Consider the following 25014-nt stretch of genomic DNA (forward strand, 5'->3'; position numbering starts at 1 on the left):
CCAGTTGTGATCGGTTCTCAAACTTGATAGATGTTCCTTCTTGATGTTACCATGAGAACTCCCCATAACAAAGTTTGAGGAAGCTTTTCTCTAAGATCAAAGGGGCGTTGACGGATACCCCCGACCAATTAAAACAGAGGGGCAATGGGTTGTCCTGGGTTTATGACAAATATCAAGACCTCCTTTGTGGACAGAGTCATGCCACTCTCAATATTTCGAAATATGCAATAGTTACATTTTTTAAACTGCTAGTTTATCATTCAGCATGTAATTTGGCTTCAAAAGATACTAAACATGAATAAAATTATCACACAGGGAATATCTTATCGCTATCTTCTATTCTATATGTGATAGGGTGGTCATACATGGTCTTAATTCGATCAGTATGACATTTCTCATCCAAATATATATGTATTGTTAATGTGTCATGTTCCTGTCTGCATTTATGAATTATGTATGTATTGTTACATTTTCTAATGAACAGCTTGGCTGCGTGGTATTTATGACACAGCTCTGGTCAGCCTTAATGGATTTGCTCAGTTTTACGACTGGCCTGTTCTGGAAGAACAACATCTGGCCAGGTTTCCTGTCTGTGCTGAGATAAGGTTTCTTTGAAGTACCTTAAGTTAATTGAGGTAGGGAGGGAGAGAATTATCACTGAGTATATCTGGTCTGCCTGTCATGGCCGCTCTTAACAAAATGGTTGCCCATGACAAAATGGCTGCTTGCGACAGCTTTTAGTATATCCAGTGCAGGATATCATTACAGTGACCACTGTTACTAAAACAGACCAGACACCTGAGCATATAGTTTTTAGGCATTTTTTCTGGCTTTTTTCAGGCGTTTTTGCAGGTGTTTGGAGGCAGGCATTGACATCTAACAAAAACGCCTGTAATCTGCCAAAAAAGAAGCTCATGTACTTTTTTGAGCTTCAGGCCTTTTGCTTCAGGTGACAAAACGCTCATATGTGAACAGGGGCCATTAAAATGAATGGGATTTTGCTTGTTGGGTGTTTTGAGACTGAGATAAAGCAGTTTACGAGCTAAAATACGCTCAGGTATGAACAGGGCCTAACAGTTGTCACCCAGTCGGGAGGTGAGGGGAAATCTTCCACTGGGAACACCTGCTCTGGTGACAACTAACAGTGAATTTATTTACTCTTTGGAGAGATTCCTTCAACTTCCAGTTACCAATTAGTCAGATGCACATTGGAGTGCAGAATTCCTCACTTATTCTGATGTCTATTGTATAACCCGTGGCTGAGAGAAATCTAGATGCTGCCATTGCCATTAAAGCCCAATTAAAGTCACAAAAATACTATAGATGCTTTGCTTCACAGCTGTAGCAAAAATTATACTCCCTATTGTATTTGAAACGCAATACAGCTGCCAAACGCAACCCATTCAAGTGAATGGGACAGCAATGAAACTGCCCTGCGGCGTGCTGGTGCAAGCTTTACAGGGATAAAATAGGTGGTAAGTAGGCCTGTCAAACGCCTTAAAAATGCAGTCCCACAAAAAAACGCTCTTCACCAGTATGAACAAGCCCTTAGATAAACATTTGACTAACAACCTCCATTTTCCTTTTCCAGCAGTTGTGCAGGTGTCTAAATATGACTGTGCAGTCCAATAGGCACCAGAAGTGGATGCAGTGCACTCAATAATCAGCAGTAACTGACCTGGTCAGACACGCCCCCTTTGTACCTCTGCTGAACAAGTCTGCTGAGGGGTGTGGCAATTACTCAGCTCTGTTAACGCAGAGTACTGCAGTGGGAGTGCAGGAAGGATCATTTTCAATGAGAGAAAAAAGTCAGTCTCTGGATTGAGTAACTGACCCAGAACACGCATGGAGATCAGAAAGTTAGGAGGTTGTATCCAATCTGGATACTTGTACTAGATCAGTAAAGCATTAAAGCCATTGGTTCATCATGACATCCAGGCAGAGTAGCATTTTCAGGAGGGAACAGGTAAAGTATGCATTTTCAAGAGAAGACAGGTACAACAGTCTACATATTCTCAAACAATTCATTTTTTTAAATTAGAATAACAAACATGTCATACTTACCTGCTCTGTGCAATGGTTTTGCACAGAGAAGCTCTGATCTTCTTCTCCTGGGGTCCTCCACCGGCGCTCTAGGCTCCTCCTCTTGGGCAGGTGCCTCCATGAAAGTGGCTTTCCATGGGGGCACCTGTGTGTGCTTGCTCCCAAGCCTCCCTGCCTGCATCATTTGACACCAATGGCTTCCTCTGCTATCAGTCTGCCCAGAGAGGAGGGAGACAGTAGCGAGAGCCGCTGCTCTCTTGTACGTTGCTGGATCGGATCGGGCTCAGGTAAGTATAAGGAGGGGTTGAGGGGAGTTTTTCAGCACATAAAGCTTTTCACCCTAATGCAAAGAAAGCATTAAGGTGAACAACTTTAGGCTAGGGATCTTCAAACTACGGCCCTCCAGCTGTTGCGAAACCACACATCCCATGAGGCATTGTAAAACTCTGAAATTCACAGACATGACTAGGCATGATGGGAAATGTAGTTGAACTGAAGGGCCATAGTTTGAAGACCCCTGCTTTAAGCCTTTAGAACCACTTTAAAGTTGGAAAAATACCACAATTACATTCATTTATCATAGTTTATCCTTTTCACATTGGCTGACCATGCTGCTCAGCTAGCCCTTCTATAACGCAATAGCTGTCCAACTTAGGGTCCTCGAGAATGAGCTGCATGTTAATATGATCAGAAATCATGTGAAACGTGTAACTTACATGTCAGACAGAACTTCGAATTCTGAGGAGTAATTTCAGAGAGTTTTTGCTGGCAGTAAGACATGATGATTTAACATTACACATGAACATTTCCAATGTCCGGGAGTTTTAAAGTGAAAGTGAGCAATTCCTGCTGTGATGCAGGGATTCAGAAGGAATGAGAAATCATGCTTTTGGTAATTTCACAGTTGCTTGTCCTCTGCATACTATAAGTCACATTTTCCCTGAAACACGAAAAAAAACTCTTGACTGTTGAAAACTATAGGCCATACTATGGACCCATACCCTACCCTATTCACAAACAGGGTCTATGCCCAAAAAAGACTTGAAAGCCATTTATGTTTGGAAGGGAAAGACCACAGCTTTATTGGTTAACACATTTTTCTTATCCACAATTCAAAAATTTGCTTTAACATTGTAACCATTAAAGATGGACAGTAAGCACCAATATATTATTAAAGCATGGTCTAAATAGCCATCAAAACTCACAGAGGACTTAAACTGGAACTATTTAAATCAGGGGGTCTTCAAACTATGGCCCTCCAGTTGTTCAGGAACTACAATTTCCATCATGCCTATTCATGTCTGTGAATGTTAGAATTTTACGATGCCTCATGGGATGTGTAGATCTGCAACAGCTGGAGGGCCGTAGTTTGAGGATCCCTGATTTAAATGTTGGTTGAGATATAAGATGTGTAGGTCCATGAAGATCCAAAGGGTACAGCCCCAAGGGTCTCTATCTTGAATCTGTTAAGACTGTGGTCACATCCAGCCAGATATTATGACATCATCATATTCTCCCCAACACCAGTACATCACCCTGAACTGAGCATGTGGCAATTGGTAGCCAAAAAACATGTTTTTTTGGTGAAATATAGAATCTTCATGGTCATTAAACCAGATGACTCCGTTCTGTCGGAAAACACCTTAATTGTGATTAGCATAAAACCACTAAACAGCATTAAAATAATTCAAGCAGTCAGGGCTCCCATTCCTCGTGCATCAAGGTACCCTCATGGAAAAAATGCAGCAAAGCACCACTTGCATGGGGTTTATACCCATCTGTCCTGTCACCTGTTTATCTGATCTTCTCTCTCTTGCAGAGCAATGGTTTCTTTGCATCGGACCCACTCCACAAAAGTATTGAATGCTTGATCCCCTTCTGTTCTCTGTGGTTCCTCCCTATGGCCCCTTCAGCAATACAGGACAAAGTAGTGATATAGAAGTCAATGGAAGCAACCAGCACATGGCAGGGGGTGCAAGCATTCAATACTTGCATAGCTGTAAGTGTGTTAAATGTGAAGATTCTTGAGACAGCTGTAACTCTTGAGCAGAGCGAGGATTGGAGGAACAGGTGTTGGGATAAGTGAGTACCAACCCTCTTTTTTTAGAGATGGTGCCTTGCTACATTTTGCTACACCCAGTGATAGAAACATTTGCTGAATGGTGTGCTGAGACTGCTTACCTCCTTCTAAGGTTGAAACTTTATGGTCCATAGAAAAATGATTGGCGGTATGGGCATTGTGGCGGCATTCTAAGGGAAAAAATGAGAGTGGCTTATCTTTAGTATGTATGGATCAGTAAACATGGCGAAACCAATGTCATCCTGGGAACTAAGCGTAACCTCTGTCCTCTCTTCTGAAACGTCCAAATGTTGTTCCGTGATTTTTCCAGCTTACAACAGTGCTAAAATTATGTTTCTGGTACAAGGTACCAGAAAATCCTCCCGGCAAGCCAGTTTGCTTCCTTTCCTATGGGCTTTCCATTGGAACAAATAAGTTCAGCCGACTTAAAGGATTTTACAGAAGAGGTTGTGTGGCACCGGGCAGAACATACAAGGATCTCAGAAGATCCGGGTTATGGTTAAGAAAGTTCACTTGCAAAAAGTGCTCTTTAATGATACCATTAAGATTTGCTCATGACCAGTGTTCTTATATGTAGTGCCACATCCCTTTAAAGTACAAAAATTGGGGGGTTCCCCTGGGTTGGGACTTTTTAGGCACAAAAACTAAGATATGTAGAAAAATTGATATTCAAAATGTATTTTATTAAGCAATAATGTGCAAAAAAATGATAAGATAGAGTTAAAACCAGCAAGCAACAATCAATAACAAGGTTTACAACCATATATGTTCCAGAACCCGAAACCCAACATGTTTTGAAGATTAAATTCTTCTTCTTCAGGGGTGGTTCTGAACAATGCTAGGGTTGACCATGTATAGAATTTGTGATGCTTGCAAAGAACTTTAGAATCAACAAGTTGACCGTGATTGACTTGGCAGTGTCCCACTCCTTGTAGAGATCAGAGAAACATCCCTTAAATGTACTAGATGGGATAACGGATGGAGCCAGACAGGTGTCCTTCAGTGTGGGCAACCGAAGTCCAATCTAGTGGACGCCAGAGCTGCACTGGAGCTGAAAGAATACTTCTAAATGCAAAATCTCAGTAACCGACAGCCTCACGGCTTCCAACAAGCAGCCAGTTTGCCTCCTTTCCCATGGGCTTTCCATTGGAACAAATAAGTTCAGCCGACTTAAAGGATTTTACAGAAGAGGTTGTGTGGCACCGGGCAGAGCGCACAAGGATCTCAGAAGATCCGGGTTATGGTTAAGAAAGTTCACTTGCAAAAAGTGCTCTTTAATGATACCATGATGAATACAATTACACTGAAATTGGTTTTAGACCCTTACATATAGACAGAGAGCACAGAAAGTTATCATCTCGCAAGATTTCTGGCAGGATCTACAATTATTTTATTTATTTTTTGCCCTTATTGAACCGATATAACAAAACACATTCAATGGTTTATTTAACAAACCAAATGGGACCAAATAAGATAAGTTTATTGTTAGGGTTTACAAACCCTTTATGTAATGTAACAAATAAAACTAATAACATTTATGTCTCCCGCTATTAAATAAAGCAGGAAGGCTTTTGTCAATGTTTTATTATTAAAAAAAAAATAAAAAAATACTTGCCGTCTGTAGTAGGATGAGTGCGATGATTGAAAGTCACATCACAATGCCAGGAAAACCCCTTTATTAGCTCTTCTAAATACAGAGGTCTCGGCTCCCGGAGCTGACAGTACAAAGCAATAGAGGGGAGCACGTGTCACAATTTCAATTACCGGGCTGAGACACTCTGCTTTTATACAGAAATCTTACCCTCCGATATAATCACAAGGTCACCGGCTCTATCTCAATCCACTTTACATACCTTGCCACATCACAGGCTGTCGATCAATCTCGCTCTTCTCTCTCTCTATTAGGCGTGCAGGCCGGAGCCTTGTTCCAGCTCAATCATTGTTTAGCTGACTGGTTTTGCGTGCTCGTAGTTGGTAGCCCCGGACTTGACGCTGATTTTTTCCCTCTTTGTGTGTGCCGCTTAGCACGCTGACCTTATTAACTGTCTCGGCTTTGTGTGGCCCCTTCATCCCGACAAGGCTCTGCTGAATATCTTCATTTTTTATACTTGGAGAGGGTTGAAAGAAGGGCGCCTAGCAACACGGAAAATCAATCAATGAACAGCTCATCTTTAGTCTGATTTATACAGTTCTTTTAGCTAGACTGAGTATCGTTAAGACACATATATATATAGATATATATATATCTATATATATATAGATATATATAGATATATATGATATGTACAATGCATCCAGGAAGTATTCACAGAGCTTCACTTTTTCCACATTCTGCTATGTTACAGCCTTATTCCAAAATGGATTAAATTAATTATTTTCTTCAAAATTCTACAAACAATACTCCATAATGACAACATTAAAGTGGAGTTCCACCCTAAATTTATACTTACCTCCATCTTCTCACTCCGGGTCACCTGAAAAACAAATGGCTAATCGCATTTTTTTTTTTTTTACTTACCTCGTATAGAAGAAAATATACTTACCTTACTTCCTCCCCTCGGTGGCAACGGCGATTCGTCACTTCCTGGCTTTGCAATGATTCCTGGGAGCTGAACGTCATCGCTCCCAGGAATCAATGCGCCAGCACCGGCCCGGACGTCATTTCCGGTGCAGGCACGTCATACCTTGCAAAACAGCTTCTGGGCATGCCCAGAAGCTGTGCAGGGATGCCGCTGCGGACCCGGAAGTGACGGCGGGGCCGGTGCAGTGCATCGTGGGACCGAAGAAGACGGAAGAGGACGCAGAAGAGGATCGCGCTGGCTTCAAGCTGCCCACACCTGAGATGGCAGCGCTGGACAATACTTTTTCAAGGTAAGTATTTCTCCTAAAAGGTAAGTGCAACCTGGGACAGATCAGAGGCTAGCCATTGTGGAATGTACTAGCCCTGACTGTCCCGGGGGTATTTTTATTAAAAAAAAGTATTCCCAGGGTGGAACTCCGCTTTAAAGAAGTTTGTTTGAAATGTTGGGAGGTTGTGATGGGGTGCAATTCTAATGAAGGTCAATGCATCAAAATGCCCAAGATTCCATGTTTTATTGCAATGCTATGCAAGAACCAACATTAAAAATATAAAAATATGTAATATATATATATATTTATTTCAAAACGGATTATATTCATTCTTTTCCTCAAAATTCTACAAACAATACTCCATAATGACAACATTAAAGAAGTTTGTTTGAAATGTTTTCAAATTTTTAAAAAATAAAAAAAATTCCATGTACATAAGTATTCTCAGCCTTTGCTCAATACTTTGTTGAAGCACCTTTGCCACCAATTGCAGACTCAAGTCTTTTTTGAGTGTGATGCTGCAAGCTTGGCACACCTATTTTTGGGCAGTTTCTCCCATTTTTCTTTGAAGGACCTCTCAAGCTCCATCAGGTTGGAGCGTCAGTGTACAACCATTTTCAGATCTCTCCAGAGATGTTCAATCGGGTTTAAGTCTGGGCTCTGGTTGGGCCACTCAAGGACATTCACAGAGTTGTCCACTCCTTTGGTATCTTGGCTGTGTGCTTAGGGTCGTTGTCCTGTTGGAAGTTGAAACTTTACCCCAGTCTGAGGTCCAGAGCGATCTGGAGCAGTTTTTCATCAAGGATGTGTCTGTACATTGATGCATTCCTCTTTCCCTCAACTCTGACTAGTCTCCCAGTTCCTACCACTGAAAAACATCCCCACAGCATGATGCTGCCATCACCATGTTTCACTGTAGGGATGGTATTGGCCAGGTGTAGAGCAGTGCCTGGTTTCCTCCAGACATGATGCTTGCTATTCAGGCCAAAAAGTCTTTCAGGTGTCTTTTGTCAAAATGCAGGCCGCCTGTCATGTGACTTTTACTGAGGAGTGGCTTATGTTTGGCTACTACACCATACAGGCCTGATTGGTAGAGTGCTGCAGAGATGGTTGTTCTTCTGAATGGTTCTCCTCTCTCCACAGAGAAAAGCTGGAACTCTGTCAGAGTGACCATCAGGTTCTTGGTCACCTTCCTGACTAAGGCTCTTCTCCTCCGATTGCTCAGTTTGGCCGGGCGGACTGCTAGAGTCCTGGTGGTTCCAAACTTCTTCCATTTACCGATGATGGAGGCCACTGTGCTCATTGCGAGCCCCTCATAATGGGCACAGCAGGTGTTCAGACTCGAACTCAGTACAGGGAAGGTTTGAGCCCATCATAATGGGCACAGCAGGTGTTCAGACTCGAGAACTCAGTACAGGGAAGGTGCGAGCCCCTCATAATGGGCACAGCAGGTGTTCAGACTCGAGAACTCAGCACAGGGAAGGTGCAAGCTCTCATAATGGGCACAGCAGGTGTTCAGACCCAGAAACGCACTGTAGGGATGGTGGGAATGCCTAATAATGGTTTGCAAAAAGGTTTTGCAACATTTAACAACAACTTGCAGTGTTCATTTCCAGTAAATGAATAACATTTTTTTTTAAAACTTACTAGTTAGGCTCCATCGAATTAGATATAGAAGAAAGGCAACGTCTCTGCACTTTAGGAGCATGTGGTGTGCACCAGTGCTAACTGCCCAGAGACTGCACCAGGGTGGGAATCCTTTCCCTTCGTAACATACCATTTTATCATTCACCAATGAAGCTTCCATGCCAGCCTACCACTGGAAGTCATCTCACTTCCATTTGTATTAATGTGTTCTGTTCCCCAGTAAGCAAAGTACATGTACTATTTTGTCCCATCTTCCTATGTACTTTCTAAGATTAGCTACGAGAGGAACAGACGAACCTCCTTCCCCCAAAGCTGTCCGATAACACACCTAGGGCTGCTTTGATAATTGACATTTTTCTCCATCTCCAAGCACTTACTCGAGACAAATGTTGCTAAGGATTGCAGAAGAAGAGGGGGGGGGGGGGGTTGTTACCTAAAATGTTTCAGGCAAGTGGACAAGTGCTTGAAGATGGAGAAAAGTGCTTTCAAAGCATCTCCTTGCAAGTTGCATTGTTAGATGGCCATGGGGGGGGGGGGGGGGGGAGTACTTATTGATAAGATAGGTCTACTCTCGGCTCTGTTGGTATGGGCTTAATTATTTCTCCCAGGGGACCCTGGGACATAATGTGTGGGGGAATCAGGACCCCAGCCTGCATGTTAATATCTCCCACAGCCAATCCCTAGTCAATATGGCAGGTGACCAGCAGGGGGCTGAGGGGGGTATAAATAGGCTAGAAGCCAGAGCAGAAGTTCATGATAGGACACTGCATTCTAAGTCCATGATAGGACACCGCATTCTAAGTCCATGATAGGACACCGCATTCCAAGTCCATGATAGGACACCGCATTTCAAGTCCGTGATAGGACACCGCATTTCAAGTCCGTGATAGGACACCGCATTCCAAGTTCATGATAGGACACCGCATTCCAAGTCCATGATAGGACACCGCATTCCAAGTCCATGATAGGACACTGCATTCCAAGTCCATGATAGGATACCGCATTCCAAGTCCATGATAGGACACCGCATTCCAAGTCCATGATAGGACACCTCATTCCAATTCCATGATAGGACACCGCATTCCAAGTCCATGATAGGACACCGCATTCCAAGTCCATGATAGGACACCGCATTCCAAGTCCATGATAGGATACCGCATTCCAAGTCCATGATAGGACACCGCATTCCAAGTCCATGATAGGACACCACATTCCAAGTCCACGATAGGATACCACATTCCAAGTCCATGATAGGACACTGCATTTTAAGTCCATGATAGGACACCTCATTCCAAGTTCATGATAGGACACCACATTCCAAGTCCATGATAGGATACCACATTCCAAGTCCATGATAGGACACTGCATTTTAAGTCCATGATAGGACACCGCATTTCAAGTTCATAATAGGACATTGCATTACAAGTCCATGATAGGACTCCCTATACAGAGCATCCCATACCTGCAGATAACTTCAGCAGGAAATATGGGGAATTTTCAAGTAGCAGGACTCATAGTGATCCCAAAACTGCCTCAAAGGACAAGAAAAGTAAAGGAAGATATTGCACTTTCTTTCTCGATCTTCCTGAATGTATTAAAAGGTACTTTTTAAAAAAAAAAAAGTAAGTGCTTGCTTTGTGTTCTTCCTGAAGCCGAGGGATTGCAGCGCATCCAGGCGGACCCAGGACATCCAGAAATATGAGAACGCATTCAAGCAAGTCTTAATTCAGTCATCAGTCAATGCCAGTAGGCTATTAAACATAACAGTTTTATACTAAAGCAGGTCATAAAAATTAACATGAAGCCGGTGCAGTAAATAAAACAGGAAGACACAAAGGTTAACGCTAATGTCCACATAAATATTTGTCACGTGAGCTCTGCTAGAGATACTGCAAACGCCAGTCATCGATTCTGCCCGTTACATTATTTAATTTTTTAATGTATATTTTTTTTTTTTTGTCAAGCAGACAAGATGGTCAAAGGATTTATTGTATATTAACCACTTAAGCCCCGGAAGATTTTACCCCCATTCCGACCAGGGGGTATTTTGCGATTCGGCACTGCGTGACTTTAACGGACAATTGCGCGGTCGTGCGACGCTGTACCTAAACGAATTTGACGTCCTTTTTTTCCCACAAACAGAGCTTTCTTTTGGTGGTATTTGATCACCTGTGCGATTTTTTGATCACGCGCTATAAACAAAAAAAGAGCGTCAATTTTGCAAAAATATCAATATTTTTCCCTTTTTTTTATATGAAATTCCCCCCAAAAAAAATGTAAAAATCAAAATTTTTAAAAATTTTCGGCCAATTTGTTTTATGCTACCTATGTTTGGTAAAAAAAAATCGCAAAAAGCGTATTTTGATTGGTTTGCGCAAAAGTTATCGCGTTTACTAACAAAGGGAAAGATTTTTGTCATTTTTGTTGTTTTTTTTTTTAACGCGTAATGGCGGCGATCTGCGATTTTTTTTGCGGTACTGCGACATTGCGGCGGACAGATCGGACCCTTGACTGACATTTTTGACACTTTTGGGGTTACCAGTGACATTTCTACAGTAATCAGTGCTATACATATGCACTGTTACTGTAAAAATACACTGGTAGTGAAGGGGTTAACTTTATTTGGGAGGGAGGGGCTGTGTGTGTCCCTAGGGGCGTGGTTTCTACTGTGATTGGCTGTGGCTCTAGCTGTAAGGACACTGATCAACGGATCTACATACTAGATCCGAGTGATCAGTGTCTTTGCAGCGAGGAGAATGACAGGCAGTTTGTTTACACAAGCTGCCTGACATTCTCCCTCTCCCCCGCCGATCGCCGAGTGACCGGCGGACATCGGGTCCGCTGGTCACACGCGCGGGGGGTTCCGTGACCACGCGGGAGCGGGAGCGCGCCTCCGGGGGCGCGCGCTCGCTCCCTAGACCCTCACAAGCAAGCAACGTAGCCCTACGTTAGTTTGCCTGTGAGGGGCTGACCGCCGACGTAGATAGTCGTGCGGCGGTCGGCAAGTGGTTAAAGGGCTACAGCCCAGGCAGAGAGCCTACCCCTAATTGTGACCATAGATCAGCCTTTCTCAACCTTTTCAACTCAGAGGAACCCTTGAAATAACTATCCAGTCTCAGGGAACCCCTGCTAAAAATTACTATATCTACAACTACTATATCTACAACTTATGATACAGTCAGTGGGAAGAATTGAATTGAAGAATTGGGAAGAAAAGGACAAGTGACTCTTTACACTTGTGGTCATTGGGAAGAATTACCCTCTTACAAAAAGCTAAAAAGATCAATGATGTCAGTGGGAATTTATCTAAGAGGCAGACATTACTCATTTCTAAAGGATTCCCTAGCAACCTCTGGAGGATTCCTAGGGATTTATGGAACCCTGGTTGAGAAACCCTGCCATAGATGGTCATCACTGTATAAGGATCGAGATGAGGAAGGGCAGCTATCTCCCCATTTGGTGGATGTCTACCATTCTTCAGGAGACTCATCATCGGACACACTGCATTCCTTGCCCAGTAATCTTATGCCTCGTACACACGCAACGATTATCGGCCGACCGATCGTCCGACTTTTGTCCAGAGTGGTGTTTTGTTGGTTGGAATGTGCCTGAATTTTCTCGGCCAACAAAAATCTACTTCAGAAGTGATGTCATGTACTGGTTTACTTTCCGTGTGTTTTTTCTTCTCTGAGCATGCCCAGTCTTGCTCATCAGATTTTTGTCTGCCGAAATCTGTACTGACTGACGGAAAATCGGCCGTTGTGTTGACGGCCAACAAAAATTTTATAGCATGCACACCAAATTTTTTTCGGCCGAAAAGTCTGATGTCGGTTGTCGAAAGCATCATACTAACAAGCCGAAAAACGGCCGACCAGTCAATAATCGATGCGTGTGTACGAGGCAATAGGCAAAGTGATCACCACCACACCATCAATATCAAGAGAATCTCTTATTTGGCACCATAAAAGCAAACTTCTTTTGGAGACCTTACGAGAGCCCTTTCTCAGTCAGGCAGTGACTACCTACCTAAGGAAGGGTCAAAGTTTATACCATCAGCACACCACAGATCCATAAGATAATATCCAACCGTTTAATCAGGAGATCACGACGGTAGAGTGCAACATTTCCGAGCCACGAAAGACCTTTTCATCACTTGCCTGAAGAAAGGGTCGTGCATGGCCCCGAAACCTTGCATTGGTTACTTCATAGGCCAAAGTATATATTGATAGCACACCATGGGTCTTTAGGATAATGTCCAAAATTTACTCAGATGAAAACATTACAGTGGTAAGGTGCAATGTTTCAGGGCCACACAGGACCCCTTCCTCAGGCATGTAATGAAAGGGTCATGTATGGCTCAAAAACATTGCATCCCACCGCTGTGCTTACCTGAATATAGGTTTAGACTTCCTAAAGATCCATGGTGTGCTGGCAATATATACTTTCACCTTTGATGTTACAAGTCCCCAGCTGGCAGTTGCTAGAGCACCGCTCACTTCTCACCATCTCCAGGAACGTGTGTGATGGGAATATAATGCATTGTCTAAGAAAAGGGCCTCCTAAGGCCTTGAAATATTGCTTGCTTTTATGGTTGCAAAAAAAAAAAATCACTTAATATTGATAATGTGCCAGTGATCACTTTTCCTTTGGACTTTGCTGGCTGAAGGCACCGTCCGTTGGATCTGAGCAGCTCCCATCTATTGCCTTTGACTGTAAGGAGTGCGCTGAAGTCCATTTGTTTTTGGCTTTACCCAATAATGACAGACGCCATGCTCTCCTGCAAGTTCACAGGCAGTTATTTATTTTTCTGAAAGCAGTTCTCCTTTAAGCAGCACACATTCCGAAACACCTTGTCTGTGCAACACATTTGCCTCACCCCCTCCTGGGTGCGCGGAATGTCACAGCGTAGTGCACCGTACCTCCCTGCCCTCTTCTCCCTCTGCCATGCTACGCTGCGCCCTGCCACATTGTAAACACCCACTGCCTTTGTTAGAGTTTCAGAATAGATTGTTTTGGCCCTGATATATTGAATATTCAGTGCAGCAGGGCTCAGCGAGAATTCCACTAATTATAGCCTGACATTGGATTCTCATAAACCATGTCTGAGGGTGCCGGCTGCATAACTATGCCTCCGAACCTTTGGGACCAGAGAATGTGGGGTGTGGAGGGGGGGACAAGAGAGAGGCACGGAGAGAGGAACAAGGCAAACGGGGGAATAATGACACAAATAATGCCGGGGAATGAAAATAAAAATGTATAACAAGAAAAAAAAAAAAATCTAAAATATGTATATATATATGTATATATAGACGCTTATTTCAAAAAAATTTTTATCCACTTCCGCTCTGGAAGATTTACCCCCCTTCTTGACCAGGCCATTTTTTTGGCGATACGGCACTGCATTATTTTAACTGACAATTGCGTGGTCGTGCAGTGCTGTACCCAAATTTTTTTCCCCACAAATAGAGCTTTCTTTTGGTGGTATTTGGTCACCTCTGCATTTTTTGCCTGACCGTAAAAAAAAAAAAAAAAAAATATATATATATAAATATATAATATTTTTTTTTTTTTTTTACTTTCTGTTTTAAAACATCACCAATAATAAAATGTAAAATAAAATAAAATGTCCCAATCAAATATTTTCATCATTTTAGGCCAATTTGTTTTCTGCTACATATTTTTGATAAAAGAAAATCCCAATAAGCATATTTTTATTGGTTTGCGCAAAAGTTATCGCATCTATAAACAAGGGGAAAGATTTATGTAATTTTTATTTATTTTATTTAATTAGTAATGGCGACGATCAGCAATTTTTAGCGGGACTGCGACATTGCGGCGGACAGATCGGACCCCTAACTGACATTTTTGACACTTTTGGAGGGACCAGTGACATTACTACAGTAATCAGTGCTAAAAATATGCACTGTTGCTGTACTAATGATACTGGCAGGGAAGGGGTTAACACCAGGGGGCAATCAAAGGGTTAAATGTATGCCTAGGGAGTGCTTTCTAACCGTGGGGGGGATGGGTTTATGGTATCAACACCGGGACCTGTGTTGCTAAATAGTCGACAAATGTAGACAGAACAAAAATCTGCTGCGTTTACAACAGCAGACCGCCGTTCTTTCTCCACGGGAAGCGATCGCAAGACCGCCGGCTCCGCAGATCAGCTTACCCGCTGGCAAATGGGGAGGCGCGCGCCCCCACGATCAATCCAGCGAAGCGCTGTACTGGTACAGCGATTCGCGGGGACCTGCCGCCATATATCTGCGGAGGCTGGTCGGCAAGTGGTTAAATAGCATTTTCAGTTTGTGGTGCTCAGATACAGTTTAGTTATGCTTGAAACACTTGCTGAAAGATGGCTACAGCGCGGTCGTCCAGCTTTGGGTGAGTGTCCATGGATTCCCCCTGGGGCGCGCATCGAGCACGCTCTGTGCCCTGATTATGAGTGCGGTCCAATCAGTGCAGATCAGTGCAGCTTATCAGTGCCCATCAGTGCCATCTATCAGTGCCCATCAGTAGCAGCCTCATCAGTGCCCATCAGTGCCGCCCATCAGTGTTGCCTGTCAGTACTCATCAGTGCAGCCTCATCAGTGCCCATCAGAGCTTATCAGTGCTGCCCATCAGCATTACCTATATCGGTACTCATCAGTGCAGCCTCATCAGTGCCCATCAGAGCTTATCAGTGCCCATCAGTGCCATCTATCAGTGCCCATCAGTGCAGCCTCATCAGTGCCCATCAGTGCCGCCCATCAGCGTTGCCTATCAGTACTCATCAGTGCAGCCTCATCAGTGCCCATCAGAGCTTATCAGTGCTGCCCATCAGTGTTGCATATCAGTACTCATCAGTGCAGCTTCATCAGTGCCCTTCAGAGCTTATCAGTGCTGCCCATCAGGGTTGCCTATCAGTGCCCATCAGTGCCGCCCATCAGCGTTGCCTAACAGTACTCATCAGTGCAGCCTCATCAGTGCCCATCAGAGCTTATCAGTGCTGCCCATCAGCGTTGCCTATCAGCACTCATCAGTGCAGCTTCATCAGTGCCCTTCAGAGCTTATCAGTGCTGCCCATCAGGGTTGCCTATCAGTGCCCATCAGTGCCGCCCATCAATGCTGCCTATCAGAGCCCATCAGTGCTGCCTATCAGTGCCCATCACTATAGCTTCATCAGTGTCCATCAGAGCTTATAAGTGCCCACCAGTGCAGCCTATCAGTGCCATCAGTGCAGCCTCATCAGCACACATCAGTGAAGAGGAAAAATTACTTATTTGCAACATTTTATAACAGAAACTAAGAAAAACGTGCCCAGCATTGAAGTAATTTATGTGTGCTGAAACAGCTATGTGTAGCCTCTATTGGAAGCCCATGTGATAGGTGACTACGCAGGAGCAAAACTGGGAGAGAGGAACATGAAGTTGTCATCCTATAACGGGAAGTGACAAATCAAGGATCTTCATGGCAGGATGACCAGGCACTATTTTAATAAAAGCTGTAGACGTAAAAAGATTAAAAACTTCCTTTTGAAGTACATGAACTTGTTAAATATATTTTATGAGATTTTTGTGATTGGGATTACATCTACTCTAACCTTTTTTATATTACCAGAACATCATTCAAAGCTCAGTGACAGTTCGGCAATTGCTTTTTTTGAAATCTAATTAAGCATGCTGTTGTTTTTAGCACAGTGCAGAAGGTTTAGTCATGCTGTTGTGTAACAGAAAATATGGCCAAAATTTGAAACAATACTTTTTGTCGATCCTGCCGGAAAAATGATGTGCACATGTGTCATATCTTATTTTTGTTTCCTGATAGCGAAAAAAAAAAAACCGGAAGCGAGCATCTCTTTTTTCACAGATCAAATTGATTTGACGGGTGAGAGAAATGAGCTAAAAAGAAAGAAAAGTTTTATTTAAAGTGGAACTTTAGTCAGAAAATGAAGTCCTGATAGACGACTTCAGGCTGACCCCTTTTGCAGGTATAGTTATATAAAACAATAAAAATAAGTGCCTATACTGTCATGGGCATCCGCAGAACTTTTTTCAGAGGGGGGCAACATTTAAAGGTCACCAATGCTCTGTCCCTTTTTCAACAATGTCATGAAGGGGAGGGGCTTATTCCGTATACTTATTTTAAGTATTCATTTTTAAAGAGCAAACAGGAGCATTTATTTTTAACCACTTAAGCCCCGGAAGATTTTACCCCCTTCCTGACCAGGGCCTATTTTGCGATTCGGCACTGCGTGATTTTAATGGACAATTGCGCGGTCGTGCAACGATGTACCTAAACTAATTTGACGTCCTTTTTTTCCCACAAACAGAGCTTTCTTTTGGTGGTATTTGATCACCTGTGCGATTTTTTGATCATGCGCTATAAACAAAAAAAGAGCGTCAATTTTGCAAAAATAACAATATTTTTCACATTTTGTTATATGAAATTCCCCTCAAAAAAATGTAAAAATCAAAATTTTTTAACATTTTCGGCCAATTTGTTTTATGCTACATATGTTTGGTAAAAAAAAATCGCAAAAAGCGTATTTTGATTTGTTTGCGCAAAAGTTATCGCGTTTACTAACAAAGGGAAAGATTTTTGTCATTTTTGGTGTTTTTTTTTAACGCGTAATGGCGGCGATCTGCGTTTTTTTTTGCGGTACTGCGACATTGTGGCGGACAGATCGAACCCTTGACTGACATTTTTGACACTTTTGGGGTTACCAGTGACATTACTGCAGTAATCAGTGCTATACATATGCACTGTTACTGCAAAATGGTAGTGAAGGGGTTAACTTTATTTGAGAGGGAGGGGCTGTGTGTGTCCCTAGGGGCGTGCTTCTAACTGTGATTGGCTGTGACTTGAGCTGTAGAAACAGTGATCAACGGTCAGTAGAACCATATGGTAACTATTCCTACACAGGGGAGAATGACAGGCGGCTCGTTTACACTAGCCGCCTGACTTTCTCCCTCTGCAGCGACGATCGCATTGGGTCCGCCGGTCACACGCGCGGGGGGTCCATGACCACGCGGGAGCGCGCCTCCGGGGGCATGCGCTCACTCCCTAGACCCTCACAGGCTACCGACGTAGATCTACGTCACTTTGCCTGTGAGGGGCTGACTGCCGACGTAAATAGTCGTGCGGCAGTCGGCAAGTGGTTAAAAAGACCAGACAGGATGGTATAAAGTGGCTTAACAATCACTTTAAAGGGGGAAGTTGAGATTCCAGGGGGGGGGGGCATTTGCCCCCTCTTGCCCCTACCTGCGGATGCCCATGTATACTGTTTACAATCTGGTAATACACTGTCTTACCCTTCTCTGCACATGCTCAGTTGCTCTCTATTCTCGGCACTGTGCCTAAAATCAGAGCCACTAGAGGCCGATCAGCTGACAGCTTTAAAGAGGTTGTAAACCTCAGAAAAAAAAAAAAAAGAAAAACCTGAAAGACAAAGGCATAATGAGCAAGTACTTAATGAGTACTTACCTAATAACAAAGCCCCGCAGTGCCGCCCTTTCCCCACTGAGACGGCCGACATGTTCGGCCATCCTTCTTCCAGATTTGCGTCCTCCGGTCATCTAATTGATGTGGCCGTTCCTTCAGGGCGCATGCGCCAATGACGTCATTGGCTGCATGCAAAGTAAATATCTCCTAAATGGTGCAAGTTTAGGAGATATGTACAGTACCTATAGGCAGGGCTTTTTGTCAGGGGGAACGCGGGGGAACGCAGTTCCAGGACCTCCAACACTGAATGTATTTAAGTGCAAGGGGTGCTGGGGTGTGCTGGACGGTCAATTGATGATGGCCGCTGGGGGATTTATTGACGCTAGTGGGGATCTATTTTTGCATGGGGGTCTGTTGTTGCTGGAGGAGGGTCTATTGTTGCTGGGAAGGATTTTATATTTCTGGGGAGTCCGTTGTTACTAGGAGGAATTTACTGTTGAGAGAGAGGTCTATTGTTGCTGACTACTGGAGAATCTAATGTTGCTGCTGGAAGTCTATTGTTGCTGGGGGTGGTATTTTGTTGTTGGGGGCATTGTTGTGTGGATGATCTCTTGTTTCTGGGGGGTACATTATTGCTGGCTGCAGGAGATCTATTTTGCTGCTTTTTTTGTTATAATTAACAAGTTCAATACAAATTACTTGGCACCACAGAATGATACTTGGTTCTGTGTTCTCTAAAAGGGGCGGTACTGGGAGGTGGGTAGGGGGTGGGACCAAGGGATGTGCTTGGGGGTGGGTATGGGGCAGAGACAAAGGGTGACTCAGAAGGGAGAGTTCCTGCACCTAATCTCTTAGGAAAAAAAGCCCTGCCTATAGGTAAGCCTTATTGTAGGCTTACCTATAGGCAAAAGTCATGAAGGGGGGTTTACAACCTCTTTAAGATTTACTACTGCTGAGGGGGAAAGAACGCAACAGGAATGACACAGACTGACCAAAACAGGAGAGGTTGTTAGAAGTGTGGGAGGAAATTAGGAAATAATGGCACCCATATAATGGCACCCATACTAGTCTGCAAAAGGCAGTGCGTTTTTGTGCGTTGCGGGAAAACGTGATTTTGCATGCCTTCCTGCACTGGACATGGCGTGAACAAGCCCTTAACCACTAAAGCCCCGGAACATTTTACCCCCTTCCTAACCAGGGCCTATTTTACGATTGTGCACTGCGTGACTTTAACGGACAATTACGCGGTTGTGCGACAATGTACCTAAACGAATTTGGCGCCCTTTTTTTCCCACAAACAGAGCTTTCTTTTGGTGGTATTTGATCACCTGTGCGATTTTTTGATCATGCGCTATAAACAAAAAAAAGAGCGTAAATTTTGCAAAAATAACAATTTTTTTCACATTTTTTTATATGGAATTCCCCCAAAAAAATTTAAAAATCTAAATTTCTTAACATTTTAGGCCAATTTGTTTTATGCTATATATTTTTGGTAAAAAAAAATCGCAAAAAGCGTATTTTGATTGGTTTGCGCAAAAGTTATCGCGTTTACTAACAAGGGGAAAGATTTTTGTCATTTTTTTTTTTTTTTTTTAACGCGTAATGGCGGCAATCTGCAATTTTTTTTGCGGGACTGCAACATTGGGGCGGACAGATCGAACCCTTGACTGACATTTTTGACACTTTTGGGGTTACCAGTGACATTACTACAGTAATCAGTGCTATAAATATGCACTGTTACTGTAAAAATGACACTGGCAGTGAAGGGGTTAACTTTTTTTTAAGAGGGAGGGGTTAAGTGTGTCCCTAGGGGCGTGTTTCTAACTGTGATTGGCGGTGGCTTGATGTGTAAGAACAGTGATCAACGGTCCTACATAGTAGAACCGTTTGATCACTATTCTTACACAGGGGAGACTGACAGGCGGCTTTGTTTACATTAGCCGCCTGCCTTTCTCCCACTGTCACGGACGATCGCGAGTGCCCGGCGGACATCGGGTCCGCCGGGCACACGCGTCGGGGGGTCCGTGATCGAGCGGGAGCGTGCATCCGGCGGCGCGCGCTCGCTCCCAAAACCCTTACAGGCTAGCGGCGTAGCCCTACGTCGCTTTGCCTGTGAGGGGCTGACTGCCGACGTAAATAGTCGTGCGGCAGTCGGCAAGTGGTTAAAGGACCTGAAAATTCCACTTTAGAATGCCTGCTATGAGCAAAGGACAGGTCCACTTTAAATAGTCTATTCCATGTCTATCCAGCGGAGCTGGCGTTACAGCATAATAGCCGTCCCTCGCCATGAGAAATGCAGCAATTTGCAGGACATTTATCAGTGCGAGAAAAGCCCCTCCTCTACGCTGGCACAAGGGCCCTCTCTAGACATCTATCATCGGCCGGTCATAAACAACAAAGCCCAATACCAGGAAAAATGATTTTTTGCTAATATTTTCAGGCGAAGTATTTATTACGGGGCGCCAGGATAAGACTGTACTGAATCCAGACACAATATACAACTCAGGAAAAAAAAGTATCAAATAAAGACGGAGCACTTTTGGTGAAACAAAATCGACGTGCGGTTTACTAAATGCTTGTTTGTGTCTCTATTCATTCATCGGTGCGCTTCATGCGCAAATCACACACCTACACAGGGTGAACTTGATGGACTGTTGTCTTTATTCAACCTTAACTACTATGTAACTATGTAACTATGTTGGCTGGTGTTACATAGTGGAAAAAAGACACAAGTCCATCCAGTTCAACCAACATGTTGCTTTGTAGTTTGTTTTATCTCTCTGTATTATTTGCTTCTGTTTTTAATTTTTGATTAATGGGTTAAAGTGGACCTGAACTCAACAAGCAAAGATTTGCTGTGTTCACCACTTTAGCCCCCGGAGGATTTGGCTGCTCAATGACCAGGCCCTATTTTGCGATTAGGCACTGCGTGACTTTAACGGACAATTGCGCAGTCGTGCGACGCTGTACCCAAATTAAATTGACGTCCTTTTTTTCCCACAAACAGAGCTTTCTTTTGGTGGTATTTGATCACCTGTGCGATTTTTTTTTTTTTTGCGCTATAAACAAAAAGAGAGCATCAATTTTGAAAAAAATAACAATATTTTTCACATTTTATTATATGAAATTCTCAAAAAAAATGCAAAAATCTAATTTTTTTAACATTTTAGGCCAATTTGTTTTCTGCTACATATTTTTGGTAAAAAAAAATCACAATAAGCGTATTTTGATTGGTTTGCGCAAAAGTTATTGCGTTTACTAATTACGGGAAAGATTTATGTCATTTTTATTGTTTTATTTAACTAATGGCGGCGATCTGCGATTTTTTTTTGCGGGACTGCGACTTTGCGGCGAACAGATCGGACCCTGAACTGACATTTTTGACACTTTTGGGGGTACCAGTGACTATAAATATGCACTGTTACTGTAAAAATGACACTGGCAGGGTTAACTTTACTGGTGATCAAGGGGTTAAGTGTGTCCCTAGGGGCGTGATTCTAACTGTCAGGGGGCATGGCTTGTGAGATCATCACAGAGACATGGGATCCTATATAGCAGGATCACATAGCCTCTGTGATAATCTAAGGGAGAATGACAGACGGCTGTGTTTACATCAACCGTCTGTCCTTCTCTCACAGCTGCGGGAGATCGTGAGTGGCCGGCGGCCATCGGAGCTGCCGGTCACACGTGCTGGCTTCCCAGGGAATGAGCGGGGGCGGGAGCGCGCCGCCGGCGGTGCACGCTTGCCCCCCACAGGCGCCTGAGCGAGCGAAGTAACGGTACGTCACTTTGCCCAGCAGCGGCAAAGTGCCGCAGTATATGTACGGTGGGCGGGGCGCAAGTGGTTAAAGAAAACATTTAATAATGTTAATCCGGTCTAAGGAGGGCGCTGAAAAATGTACAGTTTGTCAAGGGGATCCCCCTTGAAATACACTATATTGTCAAAAGTATTGAGACACCTGCCTTTACACGCACATGAACTTTAATGGACACCAAAGAAAAGCGTATTCCTGGCGCAAAAATTAGGGACCCACCGGTTCTATAGAAAATGATTAACAATAAAACAGGACAATTTACTATAAATGACAAGGAAAGTCCATAAGTATGGCTATGGGAAAATTTCCATTATAAACAGTCCATGCACAGTTCACTCAGGAGGCTGCTCTTGTGGCAAGCAAGAAGAGGCTTGAGAACAACTGGAGAAAAAGCGCAGGCGCCAAACTAAATGCAGCATGAAGGGTTTATTAAATAAAATTTTGCAGGGCCTGACCTCCCGAGTCCTTCAGTGCACCCACTTCTATTTTAACATTCTTACAACTTAATATATGAAAATGAATCCAAGCCAGCAAAGAGACATCTCAATCCAGTAACGGGACAGCCTCATATTTTCAGCAGAGTCAGCGCAACCCAGCAAAGAGATGTCCCTTCAGCGGCATTGCTAGTAACTACAACAGCACCAACTCGATTTTGTTGGTTGGGCCCTGGGCAGCTGGGCCCCTCAGAATCCCCGGGCACCCTACATGTGTATGGAATGTCCCCCCCTGATGGCTGCCCTGAACAGGAGTAATATAAGACATAATCCGTGGTATTCATAAGGATCATCAATCCAGTGCTATTTTCCGGATGGCCTCCAGCAGTCACGGCTCCTGTAGTCTTTGCCGGTGCTTTTCGGCACTTTCTCTGGTTGTGGAACGCACGAGGGCTCCTCCTGACGTCACTTCCCGAAACTGACGTAAATCCGACACCTAACTGACACTTTTTTTGGGACCAGTGACACTATTACAGTGATCAGTGCTAAATAATAGGCACTATCACTGTACCAATGACACTGGCTGGGAAGGGGTTAACATCAGGGGCGATCAAAGGGTTAACTGTGTGCCTAGCTAGTGCTTTCTTACTGTGGGGGAGGTGCTTTTACTAGTGGAAGGCATTGATCCATGTTCCTGGTTTGCAGGAACACAGGATCAATTCCTTCCCTACTGTTAGAACGGCAAGCTGCCTTGTTTACATAGGTAGATCGCCTTTCTGCCTGATCAGCTACTGCTGTGCATAACCACAGTGGTGGCGAGCCTCCGGCGGCGCGCATATGCGCCCCATACCCGGACATGCAGGATCACGTATATATATATATATATATATATATATATATATATGTGTGTGTGATCCTACACAGCACGCCCACCCTGTAGCAGTAAATACTGAAATTTTTTGTCATTACCTAGAGCGCCACCTTCTGGCTTAAAGTGGTTAATCACAAAATTCATAATGAAAACTTTTCTTTTTAATTGTTGTTACTGAATGCTATAAATTGCATATACTTCAGCAGACATGTCACTACTATATGATATAATTGTCTATGTTTTAGGAGTTGTCAGCTCGACATATTTCTAACAAATCTATTTTTCTCTGTCTTCTCTCCATTTTCATTTCCTTTTTTTTTTTTTTCTTTTCCTCTTGTGTTCCATAAACGCTCTGCTCCCCTCCCCCTCCTTCTCCATCCTCTGCACCTGGAATCTCACTCCCGCTCATACCCTGTGCCCTACCTGTCACATGTGGTGCCATTCTCCCTTCCTCCTCCATCTCCTGCACCTCCTTATCTCTCTGCCCAGTTCTCTTCGTGGAATGCTCAGAGCTGGTCCCGCCAGATGGTAATTACACCGCCTGTCAGGGGGATAACGTCACTCTCAGGTAAGTGCCGGCACCTTCTGTCACTAGCGCAGCTAATAAGATGTCTCCCTTTCCAAAGGGAAGCAATCACGTGTTTTCAGCCAAGACTTATGTCAGATTATTAGTCGAAAGTTTTCCCTGAAAGTCATTTTTTTTTGGAATGATTGTATTTGCTTGTTGCTGCATAATTTTATGATTCAATTCAAAGTCGGCAATATGGTGCAAGTGAAAAAATTCTTCTTCTTTATTAATATAAAGAGTAAAAATGTTCCATAAGACAAAGCAACACTAATGCATCTAAGGTCTATGAAGGCCTTAAAGGGGTTTTAAAGTCAGAAGGTTTCTTATCGTAAAGTGTTTCTAAACCCAGGAGCCTGCAGTCACTATATCTGGTCTCCCACAGTCCACAACAGGGAAATACAATAGTTTTTCTCAAAAAATAGGGGCAGGGACTCCCCCTTTTCTGAGTCACCCCTTTTCTCCACCCCTATCCACCTCCGAGGACCCTTCCACCCCCTGCCCAGACCCAGTACTTCCCTTTATAGAGAATACAGATCCCACCCCCTTTTCGGAGTCACCCCTTTTCTCCACCCCTATCCACTCCCTAGCCACCTCCGAGGACCCTTCCACCCCCTGCCCAGCTCCCAGTACTGCCATTTCTAGAGATTGCAGAAACCTCCCCCTTTTCTGAGTCACCCCTTTTCTCCACCCCTATCCACCTCCGAGATACACTTCCACCCCTGCCCAGCTCCCAGTACTGCCCTTTATAGAGAATACAGAACCCTCCCCCTTTTCTAGGTCACCCCTTTTCTCCGCCCCTCTCCACCCCCTATCCACCTCCGAGGACCCATCCACCCCCTGCCCAGACCCAGCACTGCCCTTTATAGAAAATATAGAACCCACCCCCTTTTCTGAGTCACCCCTTTTCTCCACCCCTATCCACCTACGAGGACACTTCCACCCCCTGCCCAGCTCCCCGTACTGCCCTTTATAGAGAATACAGAACCCTCCCCATTTTCTGAGTCACCCCTTTTCTGCACCCCTATCCACCCTCTATCCACCTCCGAGGACCCTTCCACCCCCTGCCCAGCTCCCAGTACTGCCCTTTATAGAGAATACAGAACCCGCCCCCTTTTCTGAGTCACCCCTTTTCTCCTCCCCTATCCACCTCCAAGGACCCTTCCACCCCCTGCCCAGCTCCCAGTACTCATACAAAAACGTGATGCGCCAGATATACACAATTCATAAGAGTGATAAATCAATAAATAAATAATTATAAACACATCCAGTTCATAAGACAC

The 25014-nt window shown here is 43.9% G+C and overlaps 1 protein-coding gene across 1 annotated transcript in view; it reads left to right on the forward strand.

Moving 5' to 3' along the window:
• Positions 1 to 2236: 2236 nt before the first annotated feature.
• IGLON5 (IgLON family member 5) overlaps positions 2237 to 25014 on the forward strand; it is a gene marked incomplete at its 5' end in the record, with an annotated part of 217494 nt that continues 194716 nt past the window's right edge. The window contains 2 exons of the mRNA XM_082274754.1: positions 2237 to 2330; positions 23656 to 23734. Coding sequence (XP_082130880.1) covers positions 2237 to 2330; positions 23656 to 23734 — 173 coding nt within the window. The remainder of the gene's footprint in view (positions 2331 to 23655; positions 23735 to 25014) is intronic.

Source organism: Pelophylax lessonae (genome assembly GCF_965119305.1).
Source record: "Pelophylax lessonae genome assembly, chromosome: 12".
Taxonomy (NCBI): domain Eukaryota; kingdom Metazoa; phylum Chordata; class Amphibia; order Anura; family Ranidae; genus Pelophylax; species Pelophylax lessonae.